The 23,784-nt window shown below is 61.4% G+C and overlaps 3 protein-coding genes across 13 annotated transcripts in view; 1 reads left to right on the top strand and 2 right to left on the bottom strand.

The window, feature by feature from the left end:
- Positions 1 to 2,028: 2,028 nt before the first annotated feature.
- Positions 2,029 to 7,566, top strand: ASB6 (ankyrin repeat and SOCS box containing 6). Its single transcript, XM_075519370.1, is given in 7 exon segments — positions 2,029 to 2,968; positions 3,392 to 3,573; positions 3,990 to 4,096; positions 4,516 to 4,624; positions 5,153 to 5,239; positions 5,441 to 6,111; positions 6,114 to 7,566. Coding segments are annotated over 7 exon segments (1,617 nt in total). The 5' UTR covers positions 2,029 to 2,855; the 3' UTR covers positions 6,462 to 7,566.
- An 851-nt stretch (positions 7,567 to 8,417) lies between these two features.
- NTMT1 (N-terminal Xaa-Pro-Lys N-methyltransferase 1) lies at positions 8,418 to 12,061 on the bottom strand. Of its 4 annotated transcripts, none has more exons than XM_075519371.1 (5): positions 11,987 to 12,061; positions 10,866 to 10,930; positions 9,854 to 10,049; positions 9,375 to 9,627; positions 8,418 to 8,922 (listed from the first exon to the last, which is right to left on the bottom strand). In XM_075519371.1, exons 3-5 carry the CDS (start codon positions 10,013 to 10,015, stop codon positions 8,666 to 8,668), a joined length of 672 nt encoding a protein of 223 aa, XP_075375486.1. In that variant the 5' UTR covers positions 10,016 to 10,049; positions 10,866 to 10,930; positions 11,987 to 12,061; the 3' UTR covers positions 8,418 to 8,665. The 4 variants fall into 4 exon arrangements, with proteins under 4 accessions (XP_075375486.1, XP_075375489.1, XP_075375488.1 ...); XM_075519374.1 differs by having other exon boundaries at positions 9,854 to 10,055; positions 11,987 to 12,033; XM_075519373.1 differs by lacking the exon at positions 11,987 to 12,061 and adding an exon at positions 11,731 to 11,969 and having other exon boundaries at positions 9,854 to 10,055.
- Positions 12,062 to 21,167: 9,106 nt separating this feature from the next.
- Positions 21,168 to 23,784, bottom strand: part of LOC142418077 (uncharacterized) — a 127,154-nt gene continuing 124,537 nt past the window's right edge. For 2 of the 8 annotated variants that reach the window (XM_075519405.1, XM_075519411.1), the window contains one exon: positions 21,168 to 21,253. Coding sequence is in view for 3 of the 8 variants with exons in the window: in XM_075519411.1 (XP_075375526.1) it covers positions 21,224 to 21,253 (30 nt within the window). In the remaining 5 variants the exon portion in view is untranslated. Of the gene's footprint in view, positions 21,275 to 23,784 lie in introns of all 8 variants that reach the window. The other 6 variants (XM_075519404.1, XM_075519408.1, XM_075519406.1 and 3 more) reach the window with 6 other exon arrangements.

Below are 23,784 nucleotides of genomic sequence, written 5' to 3'. Positions count from 1 at the left end.
TTTGGGGCAGCCCGGGGTCTCCTCTCGTCCTCAGGGCCAACACGGCTGGGGTCAGAGGTGGCAACGGGGTGACCCACACTCACCAGCCCTCCTTTCCCAGCCAACGGTGGGGAATGCAGGGGGGGATTTCCCCCCAGAACAGTGTGGGATGGAGGGCTGGACCCTGCACGGTTCCCACTAGTGCCACGTAGCCGGGGACGGTGACTGTGCCTGGTGCTGCCACCCCGACTGCAGAGGGTCCAGGGTTTTACTGGACCATGGAGGGTTTGGGCTTTATCCGGACCAGGAGGGTCCAGGGTTTACGCAGCTGCCAGCAGCAGCGAGGAGGCACTCAGGACTGGAGTGAGGGTCTCGGCTGCCCGGCCCACCTGACGTGGGGTCCCCCTGGCCGGGCTGTGCCGGTTTGAAGCCGGCTTATACAGACTTAAAGCATCCTTCACGCGGAGGGAGAAATCCTCGCTCCCTGTCACTCCTCCTGCTGCTTTTCCCCTTCAGTCCCTGTCCGGGGCACGTGGATGGGGTTATTTCCACCCCCACTCAGGATGGCACGGGGATGATGCCCCCCAAACCCCACCCATGGGGGCTGCTGGGCTGCAAGGGGGGATCCATCCCGGCTGCCCAGCGAGGTGCCACCGCATGGCACCAATTCCCCATGGCACCAGAGCCGGCAGTCACCCTGCAAAGGGCTTGGGACCCCCTGCCCCCCCACAAAGGTGGGCTTGGGGCCAGGGGGCCGCAGGTACCAGGGTCCCCCACCCTGGCACCCCACTTTGTGTGGGGAAGGGAAGGGTGGGAAACGGGGGGGAGCGTGACGGCATGTCAGAAAAACGCCCAACCGGAGCGGCCTCCTCGCCCCCGCTGCCCCCGGGCCACGGCTGCCTGCTGAAAGCTGGAAGCGCTCCACCAGAATAAAATAAATACGTAAATAGGAAACCCGAGGCGGCTTCAGTTATTGCCGGCTCTCCGGAGCTCCCTGCGTCTGGAAATTCCACCAGAATAATAATAAAAATAATGATGATGATAATAATACCGATAAATCCCGGGCTAACGCTTCCCCCAGCAGCTCTTCCAGCAGGAGAGGGTCCCAGTGTGCTGCGGGCAGCAGCCCCCGAGCCCCCGAGCCCCGGGGCGGTGGCAGCCACTCGGTGCCACCTCCCCGGCACCCCCAGCCTGTCCCGGGTGGGTGTGAGTAGCCCCGGCGGTGGGTGCTCCCGGGAGGGCAGGGTGCTGGCTGGGGAACCGGGCTGGTGCATGGGGTTGCACGTCCGCATCACCCACCCGCACCCACCCGCACACCCCCACGGGTGGCAGAGCTGCAGCCGCAGCCGTCACAGGCGCTGAAGGGGAGATGCAGCTACGTGTGCGTGTGCGTGTGCGTGTGCGTGCGTGCGCGCACACCTTGCCTGTGCACTACCGCTTGTGCGCTTGTGCGCGTGCCTCTGTGTTCGTGGGTGCGCACCGTGGGCGCGCGGGCAGCCGCGCACAGCTGGGGGGCGGGGAGGGGTTGTGCTGGCGCGTCTCGGGCGCTCGTGTCCGTCTGCGCACGGGAGGGTGCGCGGGGGGCTCGCGCACCGGCGCGTGCACGCGGGGGTGCCCGTGGACGTCGGGTGCCCACGTGCGGGTGCGTTCCGTGGGCGTGCAAAGGCCCCGCGCACACCTGCGCCCGCTCTGCGCAGACGGGGCGGGGCGGGCACGGCGGGGGTGCGCGACGGGGTGCCCGCACCCTGGGGGCAGCGCGGGGGCGTGCACCGGGCGTTGCCCCGGGCGTTGCCCCCGGGGGTGCCCAGGCCCGCGCCCGCACGCGCCGCCCGCCGCCCCCGCCCACCTGCCGCGCGCGCCCCCGCGCGCTCCCGGCGCGCCGCTCCCGGCCGCGTGCTGCCCCCTGCCGGCCGCGCCGTAGCCCCGCCCAGTGAGGCCCCGCCCCCAGGGAGACCCCGCCCCGGTGAGGCCCCGCCCCACCCGGCACAAGCGGCGGCTTCCGCTTCCGGCGGCGGGGTCCGGGTGAGTGAGGGGTGGCGGTGGTGTCTCAGCCCCGGGGCGATCCCCGTGAGGGGAGGGTGGTTGCTGGGGCCTCCGGTTCCCCCCCGGTGGAGCTTGGGGGCCCTGCGGGCGCTGCCGGGCTCGCTCTGGGGCTCCGGAGACTCGCCCCGTGGGGTGCGGCGGGGTTAGGGGCCGCTGGGGCCGCTCCGGTAGGGCCCCCGGCGTCGGCCCCCTCCGGCGTGCTGGCGGGTTTATGGGCCTCTGCGCTTGCCCCCGTGGGGCGCAGTGAGATTTAGGGGCCTCTCGGGTCCCCCCCCCAGGGTCGCTGCCCTGTGTGCTGGGGGGTTGGTGGCCCCCGGACCGGTTCCTGTGGGTCGCAGGGGGTTGCGGGGCTGCTCCAGCCCTGCTCCCCCCGCAAAAAGCAGGCAGGGGTTTGCTGGTTGCAGGCACCCCGGGGCGCTCGGAGCCCCCCTCTGCTCTGGCACCCCCAGCTGCGGGGGCTTGTGGCAGAGCCTCTGCAAATGCGGTTTGCCCTGGGCCTGGGCTCCGCCTGGCGTGTTTTCTTCCTGCGCCCAGATAACTCCAATTTATGGCTCTGCGTGCAGGAGATAACTTGGTTAAACCTCCGTGACATGTGGGAGGAGATCCCTGCGCTGATCTTTGTTGCTTTTTAGAAACGCATAAGGAGGGAGGAAGGAAGGCTGTGGTTTTTTCTAAATGCAAAACTGCTAGAAAGGCTCGTTTGTTTTAAAAGGAGGGAAAAGTCCTTTGGAAACCAGGCAGTGCCGGGGTCTGCCTGCCAGAGACCTGCGTGGGGAAAGACACCACTGCCATGCTGGAGACCCCTGGACGGTCTGTGCGCGTAGCAGAGCACGATGCCTTTCCTGCACGGCTTCCGCAGGATCATCTTCGAGTATCAGCCCCTGGTAGACGAGATCTTGGGGTTGCTGGCGATACAGGATGCGGAAAGGCAGAGCGCCCTTGAGAGGTAACTAGGCGGGGCTCAACACCCCCTTGGTGTTTTCGGGGATGATAGCTGGGGCTCAGTGATGTGGCCGAGGTCAGACACGGCACTGGCTGGGAACAAACCCCGGTCCCGGTGAGCAGCTCATCCCATGGACTCTCCTCTTGCTGCTGTTCTTTGGGAACACAGGGGTGGAGCAGAGCAAACACAGGGACTACGTGTGCTCCCCGGGAACAGCCCTTTCTGCCTGACCCATGGCAATAAAACCTAAACCGGGGTTCAGCTGTGACCCTGATACTGCTGCCAACAGGTTAGAGACCTGGTGGTTACAAGAGAAGAGAAGAGACCAGGGATTTTTCTTCTTCCTTGGCGCTACTTTGACCCTTGCACACCCCTGAGGTGTGTGCCGTTCAGCTGAGTAACTGTTTGGTTTTTGTGTGTCTTAAGTGCTGCCTGTCTGGGCAGCGACAGGAGCCAGCTCTCAGCTGTGAGGCGAGTCTTGGAAAGGGAGACCCACTCCCCGTTTTATCAGGAAGGCGTGAGCTATGCCCTGCTGAAGGTCACCGAGCTGGGGCTCATCCCCGCTGCAGAAATCCTCCTGGAGTTCGGGGCTGACCTCAGCTTTGAAGGTAAGGCTGGTGAGGAGGAGGCTGGGCTGGGTCTGTTCCTCGGGCTGGCCAGGAGGAACCAGCTGGGGAGAAGCTGCCCTGGGCGGTGGTGATAGCTGGGGCAGAAAGAGGGGGTGCTGCCAGCTCAGACCCCCACTCTGCTGGGATAACGTGGCTGTGCTTTGTGGCAGCCCTTGTCCAGAGCCAGCCGCAGGGATGGACTGGGGGATGGCTAGGGGCTTGGGGGCCAGTTTGAACCTCTGAGGACTTTTGCCAGAGATGGAGCCATTGCAAAAGCAGGACCTGGGACCTGTTTCCGCGAGCTTCGCTGTGTTCTCAGGGCCCTCCCTAGCTGCCTCCTTCCACTTGTGGCAAGTGTCAGGGCCGTTCTGGGGAAGCCCTTAGTTCTCTCTGACTCTTGGTGTTTTTGTCCTCAGATCCAGTCACCTACTACACCCCCCTGCACATCGCAGTGCTCCGCAACCAGCCGGATATGGTGGAGCTCCTGGTGCGCCACGGGGCTGACATCAACCGCAGAGACCGGGTACGGGCTTAGCTGCCTGGGCACGGCCAAGCTGATCCCCTTGAGACTTAGCTGCAAGGGAATGGGGTGTGGGGACAGACCTCCCTGCTCCCCACCTCCCGGGCCTCACTGCATGCTGCTTCCCCTTGGCGACCTCCTGTGCCTGTTGTCCGTAGTGCTCCGATGTTGTGGCAGAAATTCAGGTTGCCTTTGGCCGAGCAAACCTGCCTCTGCCGTGGAGCGATGGGTGGGAGGAGGCTGGGGTAGACAAACCTCTCCCTGTGGACACATCGAGGAAGGTTCACTTTGATTTTTGGGGACGGGTTGAAATATGCTCTTACGTTGGCCATGATGAAGCCCCAACAGCGACTCTCCGGAGGCACTCACAAATAGTCTTTAATACTGACTAGTGGGTTTTGTTTCCTTCTTGCTCCATGCAGATCCATGAGAGCAGTCCCCTTGATCTGGCCAGCGAGGAGCCCGAGCGGTTGCCGTGCCTCCAGCGGCTTCTTCAGCTGGGGGCCGATGTCAACGCAGCTGACAAAAATGGTCTGTGTGCCCCGTCCGGCTCCCCCAGCCCGGGTGCTCCCAGCAGGCAGCCCTCATGGATGGGCTAGAGCAGGGCACGGGGTCCAGGTCCTTCTGTCTGGCTGCTGCTGCAAATGCTCTCCGGTTGTAAACTAACTGGTTTGGAAGTTGGGTGCAGGCTGCAGAACCTCCCTGGTGCTCCGTGCTTTCTCCTTGTGTGTTGGCTATGTCAGGTGCAGAAGGGGGCTGAAACCAGCTCTGTGCAGTCCATGGGAGATGGGATGGGGCTGTCCCTCCGTAGCCCTGTGGTGCCCACGCACTCTAAACCCCACTCTGCCATGGCACGTGTGCTCTCTGGGGCCACCACCGACCCTGTGGACCCTGTCCCCACAGCTGTGCACCGTCACGGGGACAGCGGGAGCTTGCCAGAAGGGAAAGGGCTGTTTCTTCCCATGTTTGGCTATCTGGTTGGTGGGGTGGATTGTTTTCCTTCCTGCCTTTTGGTTTGCCACCCTGTTTTCATCTGACTGACCAACTGCTCCACTGCAGGAAAGACAGCACTGTTGCACGCGCTGGCCAGCAGTGACGGTGTCCAGATCCACAACACTGAGAGCATCCGTCTCCTGTTGGAAGGAGGTGAGGGCAACCTTCTCCCCTCTCCACGCACAATCCCTCCAGGCCTAGCACTCGCTGATTCTTTGTACAGCACCAGGCACTGTCCTCTCATCTCTTTTACGTTCCCACTTGAACAAGAGTAAAGCCTAGCAGTGCCAGAGTTAGTGCTGTCCTAGCCTCGTTGTCTGCAATGCCAGTTATGTTCTCTGTCCCTTCCTCCAGGTGCGGATGTTAGAGCCACCACCAAAGATGGTGACACTGTCTTTACCTACGTCATCTTCCTGCTGGGAGAGATGGTGTGCAGCAACACTGAGGAGGCACAGGTGATCAATCGCTTCTGCTTTCGTGTCACACAGCTGCTGCTGGCCCACGGTGCCAACCCCAGCGAGTGCCCGGCCCCCGAGTCCCTCACACACCTCTGCTTCAAAAGCTTCAAACGCCACTTCCCGCTGCTGCGTTTCTTGCTGGAGTCGGGTGCTGCCTACAACTGCTCCCTCCACGGTCCCTCATGCTGGTCAGGCTTCCACATCATCTTCGAGTGCCTCTGCTCGCACCTCAGTGTCTCTGAAGATGACAGCTTCTCTACAGACCTCATCCAGAAGGGTCAGACTCTGCTGGAGCTCATGATGGCCAGTTCACAAGCCATCCACCTGCCCAGCAACTTTGAGGTCAACACCAGCAGCTGTAGGTACCACGAGGAGAAGATCAGAACTCTCTTCTGCTCTCTGAAGCAGCTGGAGCGCTCCCCGCAGGCATTGAAACATCTCTGCAGGGTGTTTATCCGGCAGCGTCTTAAACCGTGGCCAGTAGATGTCAAAATCAAGGCTCTACCTCTTCCAGACAGGCTGAAGTGGTACCTCCTCATTGACCACGCTGCTGCTGGGCACGAGGACCTCTGAGCCTGAGTAATGCCTCTCCATCTCCCCCCTCCACGGTCGTGGTGTGCCTACAGCCACCAAATCTCTGCTCTGGGCCAGTTTTCTCCACAAGAGGCGGACTGTCCACATGCTGTCCATGCGCCCACGGCTTGGCCAGTGCTGCCCACGGTGTCCGTCTCTGCTGCGTTTTTGAGGGGTGTGCTTTTTTGAGCATGACGCTGCACGCGTGTCTGTGGAGGCCTCGTTGCTCTGGGGCACATGGTGGGGAGGCAGGCAGAGCCCCGTGGCTCCCTGGGGGTGAAGAGAGCCCCTGGGCATCGGGGAGCCGGATACTGGGGCAGAGGGCTGGTTTGTGTGGATTTTAAGACAAGGCCTGGCGGGCAGGACCAGTGGGGCAGTTGGGGTGATGTGACTGGACGGGCAGCCTGTCCCCTCTCTTTCCAGCCCTGCCGGGTCCGAGGTGGGTGAAGCAGTGCCTTAGGCGAACGGCAGAGTCGTGAGATGCCTCGGGGTGCTGGGAGGTGTTCCCTGTGCCGGGAGAGTGCTGGCGTCTGCGTCCCGGTTTCCTGCCTTCAGTCCTGCTGGTGGGAGCAGCCGTGGTGGAGGCAGGTCCGGCATCTCCACATGGATGTAGATGCCTTCGTCACTCACGCAGGCTTCTGAAACCAGGAGGGTGATGGGGTGAGGGGAAGCGGGGCCGGCAGCAGTGGCCGGCTGCTCGGCACCCTCTGACTTTCTGCTGGGAGCACCCCATCCTCCCGGCACAGAGGACCATCCACCAAGGACATCGCAGAGGTGCTGGGCTCCAAAACAGACAGACAAACGGATGTTTCTTGGCTTCGTGCTGTGTTCCCTGTGCAAGGGTGAGGAATGGGCGGCTAACTGCCGAGTGCCTTGTGCCTCCCTCCCCGTTCCTTGGCTCTTTCCCTTGTTGACTGCTGCCAGGACCTTGGTCTCCAGTGCCTCCTTCCCAGGAACAAGAAATTGCAGCAGGACTCGGCGTTTTCTTTCCAACGTGCTACTGGAACCTGCAAACTCTGGGGCTGCACGTGGAGGTCCCGTGTCCCAGCCTTGCCACAGCTGTCTGGCTCCCCCTTCATCTGCTTCCTTGTGACGTGCCAAAGACTGGCCACAGAGCTGAGCCCCCCACATTTTTGTTGTTTGGGGGTTTTTTTTGTTTGTCATAGGGGACAGATGCAGAAGAGGATGAAAAGAGGAAAAATCTATTCTGAGCAGGTACAGTTTATAGTGGGTGGATCTGGGATCCACAGGCAGTTTGGCTGCAGAAGGGTTGTCTCCCCCCATCGCCCTCCTGGCAGCATCTGTGTTTTACCTTCTCCCACCCTGTGGAACTGGAGCTGTGCATCTTGATGAATTGATGTTTAAAAAAAAAAAATAATAATGTGATCAAATACTCCCCTGGTGTCTGGAATGGGAAATGAGCAATTAAACGAGGCCTTTTCGTAATAATGGCAAGGGGCTTGTTTCTTCTGCAGGAGAGACAGGGCAGCGGAGAGGGCTCTGCGGGGATGGGGGAATGGTGTGTGAGCCCAGCTGGAGGGACAGGCTGCACCTGGGGTCTTCTTACCCACCTGGCAAGCTGTTGTGCCAGTGTTGGCTGCGTTGTGCTGCATCAGGTTGGCACAAGGACATGACCAGATTTGGGCAAAATGAACTGGATATGGCCAAGGAGGAGATGTTCAAAGCCCGGTGATGGTGTGCGGTGTTGGGGGAGCAGCTGTAGTGTTGCAGCGTTTGAGCAGGAGGTGCTGGGCATCACCGTGAGCCTGCGGTAATGGGCTGGGGGGGGCTGGAGACAGCTCAGAGCAGGTTCCCCGTTAACGCCCAGAGCACACCAGCTCTCTCCCAGGGTTGCAGGGCTTTGTCTGGGTTACCCTTATCGCTGGAGGAGGACGTGGGGGACCCAGGATTACATCCAGCTCCCTTTTTGCTGCACATGTGGGACACCTGCTCATGGGTTTAAAGGAAAGGCCCCCACAAAGCCCCAGAACCTGGTGTTGCCTCCCCAAGCCACCACAGGGACATGGCAGAGGTTTCTCCCATTTGCCTTACCCAGCTTGTTGCTGTGAGCAGCAGGAAGTTCAAGAGCAGGAAAGGGTCAAACACCCAAGCAAGGAAGGGAGCCCAGACCCTCACAGAGGGGCTCCGAGCTCCTGTGCACTAACAGGAGCCCCATGCGACTGCGGTCAGCAACCTGCTGGTGCCCGCAGAGCATGCCTCTTGCAGGAGAGACCCTCTTGCTCCCATACAGAGCCCCCGAAGGTGGCATCAAGCCAACACTGCATCCGACAAAGCCCATGTGCAGAAGTGCAACAGCAGAAAAATGTATTTGGCAAACACCTCTTTTCACAAACAGCAGCAACTTGGAAGACAAAGCCCCGTCCTTGTCACCAACCCCAGAGAGAGGGAAGTCACGACACCCTCACCACCATCCACCACCCCACGGTGAAGGCACGGTCCTCACCCCTCCTGGCCCCGGCAGGAACCACCGTGCTGGCCCATGCTCCAAGCTGGCCCTGGAGAGACCTTCTCCTGCCGCCAGCCGCCCTCATCTCATGGCAAAGGTGTAGACGTGGTAGATCTCATCAGGGAAGTTCTCCTGACGCTCCTCAGCCAGGAGGTGCAGCCCAGCTCGGCGGATGATCTTATGGACCACATCCAGGTCCCGGCAGACGCTGCTGTCCACATCATCCATGATCACGCCCTCCTGAGCCATGTTGTCCTTGATGACCACGATGCCGTTGGGCCGCAGGCCAGCACGGCACCGCTTCAGGAAGTCGGAGAGGTGGTTGTCTGTGAGGTGTCCTGGAGGGGCAGAGCGGGTGTTAGAGGGCACGGGGTGACTGCAGCAGGACCCCCCAGGCAGCACGTGATACGAGGGGAGGAGACCAGGAGACTGAGGTTGGGATCCCTCCCGATTAAGGCAGCCAAATACTTGAGCCATTTGCAGGTGAAAGCTTTAGCTTGGGGGTGTCCAACTTGTCCCCCACGGGCTCTATCTAACTCCATCCAACCCTCTCCTCTGCCCTGGCCTCCAAGGGCTTGGGGGAAAGGACCCCACTGTGCAAGGCCCTTGTGGTGCCCACGGAGGGCAGGTCCCCAACCCAGCCTCCCACCCATGCTGTGATGCTCATCCTTAACGCAGACCTCAAGCTCTCCTGCTCAAAGCCCTCCCCAGTGCGTGGGGCACCTCCCCCTCGGGGGAAGCTGGACAGAGGACAGGCTGGTGAGACCCCCGCGAGCCGAGTGACCCTCACCGATGACCCACTGGATCCAGATGACATCGTAGGAGTTTGGCTCGGGGCTGAAGTCCTGGAGGCCGCAGCAGAAGTAGTTGTGCACCCGCCTGCCCTCCTCTCCCAGGTAGCTCTTGGCCTTGGTGAGGAAGTCCTCCGTCACGTCCACCATGTCCACTGTCTTGAAGAGAGGTAGCAGCAGCCGCTTGGTGATCCGGCCGATGCCCGCCCCGCAGTCCAGAGCACGGGTTGTCCCCGTCCGGTTGGGGCCATCCTGGAACAACAACCATGAGGGGCTGAATCCTGCTGCGAGGTACCCACAGAGGAGAAATGGGGCAACCACGTGGGACGGGGCTGGGGTATGGGGGACCCATTGCAGGGCAAAGCTCTCCCAGCACGCACAGAACGGAGGATCCCACGGAGCAATTCAGAGGGAAGAGCCCAGCTCCGTGCTGGGAGAAGGATGGGGCTTTGGGAGCATGACAGACCATGCCACCTACCCGCAGAAACCTCTGCAGGAACTTCCTGGAGCTGTTGATGTCGATGCTAGAGATGTGGCCATAGCCCCCCAGCATGCCATCCACCGTGGCGGGCACGTCCTTCCAGTACTTCTTTGCCTTGGAGTAAAACTCAAACTCATTCTCCACCACCTCGCTCGTCATGCTGGCCGAGGGGCACGTGCCCGCGCGGGACTCGCTGCTCCTCCAAGACAGGGGAGAAACCGCCGGTCAGGTCCAAAAGAGCCACAGGCACAAAGCCCCCACCGAACTGGGGAGGCAGGCGTCAGCTCTGTGAGTACCCCAATTTCTATTTATCACCCCTTCCCCCTCTCCAGGGCTATTTCAAACCCTAAAAACCTTCAGCTGAGAGCAAGAAGGAACAAAGATCTAAACCCTGGTATTTTCTGGAGACCCAACAAGCCCCAAACGCCTTCCCAGGCAGGGACGTCTCAGCCAGACCAGGCATCCCAGAGCCTTGCTCAGCAATACACCCAATTATATTTTTTTTTTTTTAAGGCTGACCCACCCTTTTCACCTATTCTGCCTCTTCTTTCCCTGTCTTAACGTTTTACAGATTACATGTTTATCTGTGGCAACAGCCCCATCAGTCACCTCCAATTACGGCTGGAGTTGCTAAAAGTTATCCTAAGCACCTACCTGAGGATTGTAAATCTCAGCCATGACCATAAGTTAGATATTTGCAATATAATAAAGTCAAGGTATAATCAGCAGTACAAGCTATAAATCCCCCCCAGACATCTCATAATTCAAACCACTGTGGATTTGATTAACTGTGCTGGGGATTAGAAACTAGATTTAAGGTGGCCAAAGGGTAAATTCAAGGACTTCAAACACCTTTACAAATAAAGAAATATATACTGTTCGTGGCTTGAATTTGCTGGCAAATATCCCATTAGACACAAAACCTTTCTATGGCAGCTTAGGCAGTTTCGGTGGCCCCGCGTGGTCGTGAACAGCCTGGGGACAGAGCAGGGGTGACGCAGCATCTCACCTTACAGATCACCAGTTGAAATCCAGTTTGGCTCAGTGGGGCCGGGAGCTGGTCTGCGCTGTGATCTAGAGGAAGAAAAGACAGGATTTCAGTCCCAAAACACCCCTTTAGTCCAGCAAGCACGAGCGAGGCCGACCGCAGCCCCAGGGAGCCAGAGGTAGGAGCCGCCCCGACCCTGTGGGCACACTCCTGGGGGCAGCTGGGGGGCAGGAGCTGGTGCTCCCCATAGCTCAGAGGCGTCAGGAGGCTGAGCCACGGGGGCAGCCGGTGCATGGAGGGTTTTGGCCCCACTTCAGGCAGCGCTGCTGTCTGATCTCATGGGTTGGGACCCCTCTGCCCTCCCAGCAGTGTCACCCCTTCCTTGGCCCTGGGTTCGAATTGGTGACTCCCTGCTGATGGTTTTCACGGTGTCCCTGGCCACCGGCACAGGTCAAGAGCACCCCGTGGGATGACCCAGGGAGACGACTCTACCCACCAGCGTGGACCCTGCTGCTGGCATCTCCCCTTCCCACTGCCCTGAGAGCCCCCAAAACGTGGCAGCTCCCCAGCTGGCACGCAGGCAGGTGAAGGCAGGTTCTCGCCCCACAGACCTCTGCTGCTGTGGAGGGGTCATACCGGGCCTCTCTGCTTTCGGGGTGGGGGGTCACCCCAGTGTGAGGCCTCTTCCCCAACCCCTGGGGCCGTTGGCAGGCTGGGGGGCGGCAGGGAAGGGGGTGCGCGGGCGGAGGGGTCCCCGGGACGAGCGGGGAGGGGGTGCCCCGCCACGGGGGGCACTGGGGTCCCATCCGCGGGGGCCGGGGGGGTTACACCAGCCCTGCCCGTGGGGGTGCGAGGGGGCGGTTCCCGGTTCAAGGCCTAAACCAACCATTTCCCCGGTACCCCCAGCCTGGGGCTGATGAGGACCACCCGCGCTCCAGGGCTGCGGCGTGGAAGCCCCGCAGGCCGCCGGGCTGCAGCTCTGCCCGCCGGGGGAGGGCCGGATCCGGCCCCGGCAGCTCCCCCGGCCCCCCCCGCCGCTGCGAGGAGGGGGGCGGAGGAGCGGCCCCAGGGGCGGGGGGGTGCCCGGTCCCGCCCCGCTCCCTCGGGCCGGGCGGCCGCGACCCCCGGCTCCCCCCGGTTACCTCAGGCGGCGGCCGCGCTCTGTGGCCCCCCCTCCCCCCGCCCCCCGCCGTGACGGGCGGCCGCGGGCACCAACCAGGCAGCGGCGCTCGCGGTGACGTCAGGGTGAGGTCACCTCGGGGGGCGGGCCCTGCCCCGCTCTCCCACCGGCTGTCCGCGGGGGGGCGCCCCGGGAGGGGGCTTCCGCTGAGAGGCGGGCGGGGCGGGCGGGGCCACCCGCGGCGGGGCGCGGGGCGGCAGCGGGTGGCGGCTGAGGGCAGGGGGGCCCCGTCCCGCCCCGGTGCGGGGCCCGGCGTCCCCGACGTGTGCCCGCACCGTGTCAGGAGCGGCCCCGGGGCCGCCCGCGGGCTCCAGCGGGGCTTCGTGCCGCACCCCCCCCCCCCGCCACTCCCGCCCCAGGCCCGCTGCCACGGCCCTCAGCCTGGCACCGCGCGGCTGCCTGCGGGGCAGATGGGCGCGGGAGCCCGTCGGCGGTGGCACGGCGGGGTGCCACCGGGACGGCAGGGCCTGGCGCTGCCGGTGAGGGCGGCGGGGCCCGGGGCAGGGCGGCGGGGTCGGGGTTGGACAGGACCACCGGGATTGGCAACCGAGAGGGTGCCGGGGTGGGGCTCCCCGCCTGCCCCCGGCCCGGCCCTGCTGCTGCCCCGTCCCCGTCCCGCCGTTGTCCTTGTCCCGTCCCGGTGCCGTCCCGCCGTGTCCCGCCGCGGCCGCGCGGGGGCGCTGTTGTCCCGCCGTTGCGCCGCCGCCGCCGCCGGAACCTCGCTGCGGGGGGGCGGGGGGGGGAGCCGGGCCCGCACGGAGCCCTGCGCCCACCCCGGCACTGACACCCCACCCACCCTGCACCCACCGGCGCTTACCCCTCACTTATCCATCACCCACCCGCGGCCACCCTCCGCCCCGGCGGGGGCACCGGTCCCGCCGCTCCCGGGTGATGTCCCCGACCCTCCCGTCCCCTGCCTTGCCCTGCTCCGTTCTGCCGCGCCAATATGGGGAGCTGAGGCCTGACAGGCTCATCACAGCTGTGGTCCCCTCCGCATTGCACCCCGGCAGCCCGGGATGCAGCCGAGCCCGGCCCCTTTGGGGAAGCAGCCTCCCTCCCTCCCCGTGGTGGTCTGCGGTCCGGGGCAGCATCCCACCCCATCGCCTCCCGCCCGGACCCCCACCCCAACCGGGCGGGGTTGACCCCCCACTCCCGTGGATGGGGACCTGCGGTGCCCGAGGCCTTCGGAAGGGCGTTGCTGTGGGGACAGTGACAAAACTGGGTGGGCTGCAGCCACGTCCCTGGGGAAAGGTGTGGGTTCTCTGGTGTCTAATACGCTGTGAGTCCTTCCCTCAGCAGGGCACCGGCCCCTCCTCACCTACGCCCGGACACCGACTTGCACAAAACCCGTAGGAACAAAATCTGCTTGAAACCACCCAAACCGGTCAGAAGGTAACGGCAACGGGGACAACGCTGCACAGGCCCAGGGGGAGTGGGGCCCACTCCCACCCAGCCAGCACCCACTTACACCCCAAAATGTCCTAATGGCCCCAGCAAGGACTTGCTGTCCCCAAAACAGAGCTGCTTACCCCAAGGCCATCCAAAAATCCGTGGCACGGCCAGGATGAGGCCTTGGTGCCGGAGCCCCTTGCCATCCTTCCACGGTACCTATGTGGAAAGCAAAGGCAGAGCCCACCTTTGGGCAAGCAGCTGTCACCCCGGGACAGCTTTTGGGCACCCAGGTCCCACCTTTGGGCAAGCAGCTGTCACCCCGGGACAGCTTTTGGGCACCCAGGTCCCACCTTTGGGCAAGCTGCTGTCACCCCGGGACAGCTTTTGGGCACCCAGGTCCCACCTTTGGGCAAGCTGCTGTCACCCCAGGACAGCTTTTGGGCACCCAGGTCCCCTGAACCCCTGCGAAAGGTCCCAAGTGTGCTGGGGACGGCAGCGATCCGAGGAGGGGGCTGATGGCAGGGGCTGGGAGCGCACGTTTAGTTGGCTGCGGAGCTGGGGATGCAGCGAGAGCATCCCGAAGCACAGAAAGCGCTACTTTTGCCCCATTTTGCTTTCCAGATTTTAAGGCAATGAGGCTATGTGTCACCGGGGAGGGGACACTGAGCACAGGGCAGCAGTGCTCGCCTGCTCCTGGGATGGTGCGGTGTTTGGGGAGGTGCATGGGGGTGAGCTGGCACCGAGCGTCCCCCCATGCACAGGCACCTTAATGGCCAAAACCCAGCGGTTTTCCCCTCACTGAAGCCACCAGAAGCCATCGCATCGCTCTGGTCGTCACCTGCGTTTTTCAAGCAGGCCATGGGGCATCCGCATCCCATCCATGCCACCTATTTCCCACGGGAGCCTGCAGTATTTGCTCCCCCTGCTTCCCAAAAAATACATTTTTCTCCACCATCGTGCACTGGGGCTCATGCAGACCCTTCCCATTAAGCCCCAGCCTCCCCCTCCATCCTTCCCTGCCGCTGAGGTCCTTTGCGGTGGCAGGAAGGGGACGGTGCTCCCGTCCCCCCCTCCGGGGCTGGGGTTCCGCATCAGCCCCTCAGGTTTCAATGAAACCTGCAGCAGTTGCCTTGAACCAGGGGCCAATCTCACTTGCAAATGTTCCCTTTGATTTTATATTATTATTATTATTAAGGCAACAGAGCGTGGCTGAAAATTAAGAGAAAAAAGAAATTGGTTGAGCATCTTGCCACGCTCATCTTGCCACGCTCATCTTGCCACGCTCCTGAGCCCAGCAAAGGGCCAGGCCTGGGGACGAGGGTCCCACCATCGAGGACGCCCTATTGAGTCCCACTCGCTGCTGGAGACGGGTCCAACCTTGGGGCCAGTTCGTGCAAAGCCAAATGTGCAAAACGTGGCAGCATCGCGCTGCAGAGTCGCCCGCTCCCCTCCTCGGCTCAGCTGCCTCCCCGTGGTCGCTGCTGCCGGGAAATGCTTTTCCTCTGGCCGGTTTCAATCTTGTCACTCGGTAATTCCTTGTGTGATGAGACAGAAAACACCCCCCAGACCCTCTTCTCCAGCCCATGCATTTCCCTGCACACTCTCCTCCTGCTCCTGCTCGCTCGCCCCCTTTCAAGGTAATCACCGGCGCTGCAATTGCTCTTCAGGAATATTTTTTTTTTTTCTTTTCCCCAGGTGCTTAATCACCCTTATTACCCTTTTCTGATTAATTAATTCTAATTAATTTTGCACTATCATTTTTGAGAAGAAGTGACCAGGACAGCACATGTTGTTGCAGGTGATTTGCAAGGCAGGTCCTGCAGCGCTGGCACAGCCCTTCCCTCATCGGTGTTTAACCCGGGTCTGGGTGGGCGCCTGCTGCCCCGTTTGCTGCCATTAATGGCAATTAATAGAGCAACGAAGCCCTCCGAGGCCCCGGGAAGAGCCCCGAGGTACTTTGCTGGGAACCACGCGGGATGCTCCTGCCTCCTGTGCTCTGCCGAGGCAGCGGGGTTTGACCCCGGCCAAACCTGCCCCTGTGTCCATGTTTGCCCGACTCCTTCAGCCGCCTCCGCCAAGGCTTGGGAAGTCGGAATAAATTAGGTCAGGGCTTCTCCCCGCTCGCCGAGAGCCGCCGAGGCGCTCGGAGGGGTGGCGGAGATGTGGGTCCCTTCGCACCAGCCATGCTCCATCACCTCCCGTCTTCCAGCACCGGTGCCAGGCCTTTGCCGGGTACCGGCACGGGCTTCACCCTCGCGTCGCCCCGCGGCCTTCGGAGCTGAAACACGATGCGGTTTGGGTGATCCTGCCCTTACAATAAATACACGTGTCCTGGGGACAGCGTCCCTTTGCTGTTTGTCCCGAAAGCAACCCCTGGTCCGTACCTCGTCCCCAGCACCTGGCAAGGAGAGGGGACGTGGGCTGGGAGGCTGTGGCCGCACCCATGCCCAGGAGGCGTGTCAGGGCTTCCCGTGTCCCTGTCCCCCGCCACCGGTCGCTGTCCCTAAACGGAGCCGGTCGGATGCTTCTGCTGGCCAGGCGGCTGCCCAGCACGGCTCGGGGCTGGGACCGTGCACCCCACCTCGCTCCCTCGGCCGCCGGCTCTCACCAGGAGGCGGAAGCATCGCCACCGACGCTGCTGAAACCCCCCAACAGCCCGAAATATATAAAATGTATTTATTATACATACTGTAATATATGCTATATACTATAAACTGTATGCTATATACTACATAGTAGATAATACAGTGTATATATACATATAAAAATTCTGTCTATACACTGTGTGTATAATATTGTGAGTATAATAACTGTGTATACGTGTGCGTGTGTGTATATACATATATATAGTGTAAATGGATCATTTATGCCCGTATGTATATACACACATACACGTATACAGCATACCATATACACCATACATATATGCACCTATATTTACACACCAGATCGATAGATATAGGTATATGCATATAGGCATATGCACATGGATATATGCATATATATGTATGCACACACACAAATATATATATAAAACGTATTTTTATATATGTACGTATGGTGTACATGGTATGGTGGGGGGGAAGCGGGATAGAGAGCGTACGTACGTGTGTGTAGTGTACGGTGAAGCTGCCCTGGCTCCATGGCCGGTGCGGGGCAGCGGGGAGGAAGAGGAGGAAGAGGAGGGAGACGCGGAGGAAAGCGCACGGCAGGGCGAAGAGGAAGAATACAAACTGCTCCGAGTTACAAAAGCTCCCGTCTTTGATTAATTGTACTTTCTGTTTGATAAATGTTACTCATGAGTATAAAATATGCAAAGCACTTAGCAAGTTCACACTGTTTAAAGAACTCAACTAACTAAATTAAAATTCGATGATACGACCGGAGCCGCTGAAGAGCAGTGTGGCAGCACGCTGCTCGGGGAGCCAGCCCGAGCAGGGAGCCTGCGCCACGGCCACGCGTCCCGCCCGCGCGTCGCTCCCCGGCGAACCGAGCCACGCCAGCCCCGGCGCGGCGGCACCCAGCCCATGGGAAGGCACCTTGGGCCTGGCTGCACCGGGTGATTTTGGCGAGGCGGTGGGTGAGGATTTCTCGCGTGGCCCCCTGCGCCCCAGGTGGGTCCCCGTGGGGTGGCGAGGGGCTGCGAGGGGCCAGCCCGGAGCATCCTCACCCCTCGGCTCTGCAGTGCCTGGGACCGTGCTGTGCAGGCAGGGGTGACCCCGGCACGGGGCTACCTGCCGGCTTGGATGGTGGGGGGCTGAATAATTTGCTCTAATTCCCAACTGCCCACCACTGTGGGTGGCAGCAGCAAGCACCCAGCCCCAGGGACCAGGGTGGCTCCGGTGGGCACACAAACCCCCAGACTGGGGGTTTTCCAGCACTGCTGAGCCCTGATGCAGCACCCCAGCATCCCTCCCTTGCTCCCCCCCAACCACCATGACACCTCTCTGCACGCTCGCAGCGCTGTATCCTTCCGGACCTTTGAAGAAAAGCAGCTCGGCCCTTTCTGGCTTTCCCGAAATGGCAGCCGAGCACCCCTGGGTGAAGGCCAGCCCTCCTAGCATGGGAAGGATGGGGGACCTGGTTCCCCCCATGGGATGTGCGCACTCCTGCCAGATCCCACCTCTGCCCCAGCTCGTGGGTGGGGGATGCAGCGAGCACTCTGGGGAGGACGCAGTGGGTGCAGTGGGAGGACGCAGTGGGTGCACTGGGAGGATGCAGTGTGCAGTGGGAGGATGCAGTGTGTGCACTGGGAGGACACAGTGTGCAGTGGGAGGATGCAGTGTGCACTGGGAGGACACAGTGTGTGCACTGGGAGGACACAGTGTGCAGTGGGAGGATGCAGTGTGCAGTGGGAGGATGCAGTGTGCACACTCAGCACTGGCTCCCATTCATGGCACGTGCACTGGGAGGACACAGTGTGTGCAGTGGGAGGATGCAGTGTGCACTGGCAGGATGCAGTGTGCAGTGGGAGGACGCAGTGGGTGCACTGGGAGGATGCAGTGTGCAGTGGGAGGATGCAGTGTGTGCACTGGGAGGATGCAGTGTGCAGTGGGAGGACGCAGTGGGTGCAGTGGGAGGATGCAGTGTGCAGTGGGAGGATGCAGTGTGCACTGGCAGGATGCAGTGCGCAGTGGGAGGATGCAGTGTGCGCACTCAGCACTGGCTCCCATGCATGGCACGTGCACAGTTCACTCTGGCCACGCTGCTCGGCCTCCCGCACTCCATCCACACGTCCCAGCTGAGCAGGGCTTGCTGGAGGCAGCTCTGAGCAGCGGCGTCAGGCCGGTAGCAGCTCCCTCCTGCCTCTGTGAGAGGAGAAAGAAGGAGGAAAACCCGGCCTGGACGCGGCCCGACTGAGCGCCTGCCTCTCTGCCAAGAGCGCGGCCCCGCTCCCCCTTCTCCCACCCGCTGCCCTGCGCCCCCAGCACCGGACCCCGCGCTCCCCCCGCGGGCAGGAGGTCTCCAGCCCCGCGTGCCCTGGGCAAGCGCCGCAGCCACCGGACCTTCGCATCCGAGTAACTCTACAGCCTAAATACTGATGGAGCTTCAAGTGCCTCATTTTTGTGCTGCCAACGAGCCCAGCCGGCGTGTTGGTGCTGACGGGCCCAAACTCACTGTGCCGTGCTGCCCAGGGGTATTTCTTCACCTGCGCATTCTCCCCAGCCTCCTCCCAACCCTTTGGCCAAGCCGAGCTCTTGGGGCAAGAAGCCACGGGCGGGGAACGGGCAGGACAGAGGGACTTGAGGGTGGGAAAAAGATTTTTTTTTCAAAGTTAGTCTTCACTGGGCCAATAAATCCTCCTGCAAGGCGTGACCCCGCACCCACTCAGCCCTGACAGGGTGCGACTAAAATGACCCACACTTTGCAAAACCTCCTGGGAGCTTTTACCAGGGAGGGCTGAGCCGGCGTGGCATGGCGAGGCGCTGCCGGGGACCCAGCCCCGAGTCCAGCCCCAAGCCCCCGGCACATCCCATCGCGGCACGGCCAATGCCGGGCTCAGCAGTAGCAAGCCGGCTTATCCTCGCAGTTTGAGCAATGATTTAGCCCCTGTGAACCCACCCGGCTGTAAATCCTGGCACAGACAAGTCCCAAACATTCATTTCAGGCAACGCAGTTTGTGTCATCTCGGCATTAGCATTTACACTCTTATTAATTAATACTTGTTAAACTGAGACTAAAAATAAAGCGCTTGGCTCCTCGTCCCAGCTAACGCCTCTTTGCCCTTGCCCGGCAGCGCGGCTGGGCTGTGGCAGGCTCAGCACTCAGCTGCTCCCTTCTCCATAGCCAGAAAGGAGGGGGGGAAAAAAAAAAAAAAAAAAAAGGCTGTGTTGAAGCAGAAATCCTGCTAAAGCAAAATTCACCCCTTTCTGCACAGCCGTGGTGGGACAAACCGACCATCTCAGCTATTGCTAAGGGCGTGCGGCAGCGTGAGGCTCGCCCTCGCCTCCGCGCCTGCCTGGGACAAGCTGTGGGGTGACGGGGATGGCAGCACGTGCAGGATTTAACCTTTCTTTTCCCTTCCAGCTTCTGAACTTGTTTTTCTTTTGCTGCTTTTTTTCTTCCTGGGCTGGGCCGGCTCAGTTGCACTTCCCATTCGGAGCCGATTGCATTTCAGGCGGGACACCCCGGGAGGGCTCGTGTCCAGGAAGGCAATGGTTAAGCGCGGTGGGCGCAGGTGGGCTTTTGTGCCTGCACGCAGGCAGACGCTGCCACCGCTGCCTTCAATTAAATCCGAAGGGCAGCAGTTGCTGCAAAAGTCCCTTTTCCCTCCGCGGGGCTGCTGCTGCACATCAGCAACCCTTCGGAGGCAAAGCCGGTGGCTGCGCATCGGTTAGTGCTGCTGCTGGGGGAGCTGCGGAGGAGAGAAGGGTCGGAAACGGGGGTCAAAAAGGCTTTTGGGGAACCCCAGGGGTGAAACCCGGCCGGGTTTGGGCACGGGCGACGGCGCTCCCCACCACCCACACGTTAGACCCCTGAGGCTCCCTGTTTCCTCCCTTCCCAATTGCCCGAGCTCTTGGACCCCTTCAGACCTCAGCTGAGCAAAGAAAGCAAAGTCTCAGCACAGGCTGCTTCCCATATAGATTACATACATTGCACGTGGATCTATAGCACACAGACCTATAGTGCATACAGAGCCCAGGCGCCCGGCCAGCACGGTGCCGGCTGGATGAGGCTGTGCTGACTGCAGCTCCCCGGTGCCATTGCTGGGGAAGGCAGCCTGGTCTGCAGTATTTAATAACATTAATGATACTAAATAATAACGAACAATAACAATGATGATAATAATAATAAGTTATTTGTTAACCTTTATTAATGAAAACCCAAAGCCTGCAAATTCACGTGACCCTGGGAAAGCCCCAGGTTACCAATCTGCGTGACTTAAAACACCAAGTCGTGCAAGCCTTGGCTGCGCGCTTGGCTTGGGTGCTCTTCCCAGAGCCCCTCGGCTTTCCTTTTCTTGGAAAGCCCAAGCTCCAGCGGAGCAAAGCCGGCAGCCAGGATCCCACCCTCCCTTGCTGTGCCGGGGCAGCCCGGCGTGGAGGCGGAGGGCGGAGGGGCTCTCCCAGCCCGGGCTGTGGGAGGGAGAAGCTGATGCCCAGGTCCCCTCTGAGCCGGGGTCGAGTACCGGAGCCGGCAGCACCGGCAGCACTTGGTGATGCAGCGCGGCTCGCGTGCATTGGGAGTGAATGTTAATGGTGCCGAGCTCCTGGGAGAAATGATCAAATTCTCTGTATAAAGCTGGGAGGAGAGGAAGGGGAGGGGGAGGAAGGGAAAATAACTCCACAGATTAATTCTGCTGATGAAAATTAAAATCGGGCATCGCCAAACCAACCCCAGAATGAGCTGCTTCGGAGCTGCAGCTCAGCCCCAGCCTGGCCGCAGCCACCCTCCAGTGTCGGGTCTGCCCAAGCTTTGCTCCTGCTTGTCCCCCGAAAGCCCCCAGATGTGTTAAGCCAGCGGCTCCCTGAACGGGTAAATGTGCTGCAGCCTACGGGGCAGGATCAGGCCCCGGGGCCGGGAGGGGATGGGCTAACCCAGCTGTGAGCACCCTGGGTTAGCGTCATCTCTGCTGCCTTCGCTTCACCCGGCTTTACCTGCCCAGAGGGCAAGTCGGAGCACCCAGAATTGTGAGATTCGTTTCAGTGCCAAAGATTAAAAAAATGAAATCTTGAGGGCTTTTTATTTATTTTTTATTAAATTCTTGGGTTTTGAGCGTTTAAAGACTTATTCCCCCCCCCACCCCCCGTGCTCCCCGGTGAGGATGGGTCCGAAGGTCCTCCTGGCCTGAAATGAAGACAGAGACTCAGCAGTGATCACGGGACTCCAGGAGCTGCTGCTTTAAAAAGAAAACCACCTTTAAAAAGAAAATAAGGTAAGAGTTTGGGAATGGGCCGTACCATGAGCCGCTGCAGGATCCAACCCTCCCGGCTGGCAGCTCCCTCCTGCTCTGCTCCTGTCGGAGCTGGAAAACCTCCTGCAGAGCCCGGGCAGTCCCAGGGGGGGGACGCGACCCCAGCGTTCCCAGGGCAGCTCGGGGGGCACCAGGGGACTTCCCTTGGCTCGGACCACCGGGGCCACGTCGGGCAGCACCCAGGAGGGCGCAGGGCTCTGCGTCGGGGGACGTGGCGAAGCCTCGAGGGCCCGTGCTGGGGTCGGGGCCACAGCGACCCCAGGGGGGGCACCCATGGGTGGGACCCCCCTGCATACCCCGCTCTGCTGCACCCCACCTTCCCGCTCCCCTCCGCTGTGCCGCCAGCCGTCCCCTCTCCCTGGCTGTGATTGCATTTTGATCTCGGGCTGCTTTCCTCCCTCCCTTCATCCCTCCTCCCTCGCTCGCCGCTGCCAAGTCCGCAGGTTCCCGCTGTGACCTTGAGCTGGTTTCTGGAGCCGGTTGTGGGTTTCTTAAAGGAGCCGTGGGGGCTCCTACCAACCCCCTCCTGCTCCCCCAAACCCAGGCCCAGCCACACACTGGAAACCCCACAGACGGGGGGAACTGGGAGCGAGAGCAGGGGGGCCTCCGAGGGCACAAAAATTAGGAGAGGGTGAAAGCGGCCAATTCTGCCGCCACGGAGCCACAGCCTGCTCACGCTCACCACCAACCACTGCGTTTTCTCTGGGGCCAAACAGCCACGGAAGGGGGTTCCTGGCCACCAGATCCAGCGCTGCGTGAGGGGTGGAGCGGGCAAAGCCCCCGCTTGCGCACGGTACCCGGTGCCGGCAGCGGCGTGGGGAGAGGGAGCCTGGCGTCGGCATCAGGAGGTGCGGGTGTGCTTGGGCTAGCGGGGTGCACCCACCTCCCGGCATGAAGGTGGCCCTCGCTCGCAGCTCGGTGGCCCTCGAAGCCTCCAGCAGTGTCAGGGAGAGCCTGAAAGCGAAGGCGATGCCAGCTGCTCCCAGCTCCTCTCCAAAGCCAAGCCAAGGGGCAGAGGACAGCCCGCCCGCCCGCCACGGGGACCTGCAGGGTGAAGCCTGCAGGCAGGCCCCTGGTTTCCTCGCTGGAGCACACGTGTGTGTACATGCGTGTGCATGCGTGTGCAAACACCGCGTGGCTCACTGGGAAGCCGTCCCTTGAACTCAACAGTAGGTGTTGCACATAAACCCCAAATCCCACGAGCATCCCCACGCCCCAAGGCAAAGGCCAGCGGTGCCCGGAGTCTCAGCAGGGCAGAAACCTCCCAAACAGCCCTCACCCCGATTCCTAAAGGCACCTCAAACCCTCCCAGGAAAATCCTTCTCTGGGTTAAACCCCGCGTGGGACGTGGCATGGCCTGGGGGGAACCAGCTCTTGGGCTGAGACTGAGAAGCCGAAAGGGATCTCAAAGTGCAAACAGCTCCGGTGTGGACGTGCACGTGGAGACCCCGCTTCTGGGATCAGAGGTGTCCCGGCACCCGTGCCGTAGAGGTTTTCAGCCACGACTTAGCTAAGCTGGACAGACTGAGATTCCAGCCTTGCTTGGCCAGCCCAGGCCATGCTAAAAGCTCCATCAGCTGGAGAGGACCCCAATCGATAAACGCCTTCAAGGCAAGTAATAAAACTTTGAAATTATGCAGGCAGCGCTTGGCGCTCCGCAGTGAAGGCGGTGTTTAATTCATGGGGATGCTCTTGGGGAACCAGGGAGGGGGGTCTTAAATTAGGGAGAAAGGACGAGGGGGCCGCACTTCAGCCCTCTGCACCGGGTGTATGGTGCTGGGACGGGCTTGGAAGATGCTGCGGTGACATACTGCTGAGCCTTCCTCGCCACAGTGCCCAAGCACAGCACCTTGTCCAAAACCCGCTGGAGGTATCGGAGAGATCCAAAGGTGCCCCGGTCTCCACCCTCGTCTGAGCACCTCTCGATCCCAGGGAGCAGCTGAGCGCGCGGCATTGCTCCCTGCTGCCTCGGGGGTGCAGGGCTCACGGGACCCCACAGATCAGCTGGGGACCCCAAAACCAAGCGCTACCTTGTGAGCTGGGAACCAGCACCACCTTCTGCCCTGGACGTGGAGCCCATGGTGGCTCAGAACGGGGATGTTCTCAGCCCCATCTATTATAGGTACATATGGGGGAAACTGAGGCACCGCGGGGTGAGAGCAGCAGAAGGGATAAAGGACAATTATGGGAGAAAATCAGCAGGGCTCGTGCCCTGAACCACTCAGGGCATGAAAACCTCGAGATTTCCCTCTGTATCGCTATAAAAATAGAGGCCATATTTGGACCACACAAAGGCATCAACGGGCCACCAAAAGTCACAGCCTGGTGGCCAGGGCACCCTCAGGAGCCCCTGATCCCACTGAGGAGAGGAGAAACCCTCCTCTGCCACCTTCATCCGAGCTGCTGGGACCGATGCTCTGTGCAAGGCGCTGGGTCCAGCCCGCAGGCGATGG

Source organism: Mycteria americana, chromosome 17, assembly GCF_035582795.1.
Source record: "Mycteria americana isolate JAX WOST 10 ecotype Jacksonville Zoo and Gardens chromosome 17, USCA_MyAme_1.0, whole genome shotgun sequence".
Lineage (NCBI taxonomy): Eukaryota > Metazoa > Chordata > Aves > Ciconiiformes > Ciconiidae > Mycteria > Mycteria americana.
Note: the sequence above shows the minus strand (reverse complement) of the source record. Positions and strands in the feature narration are given on the sequence as shown.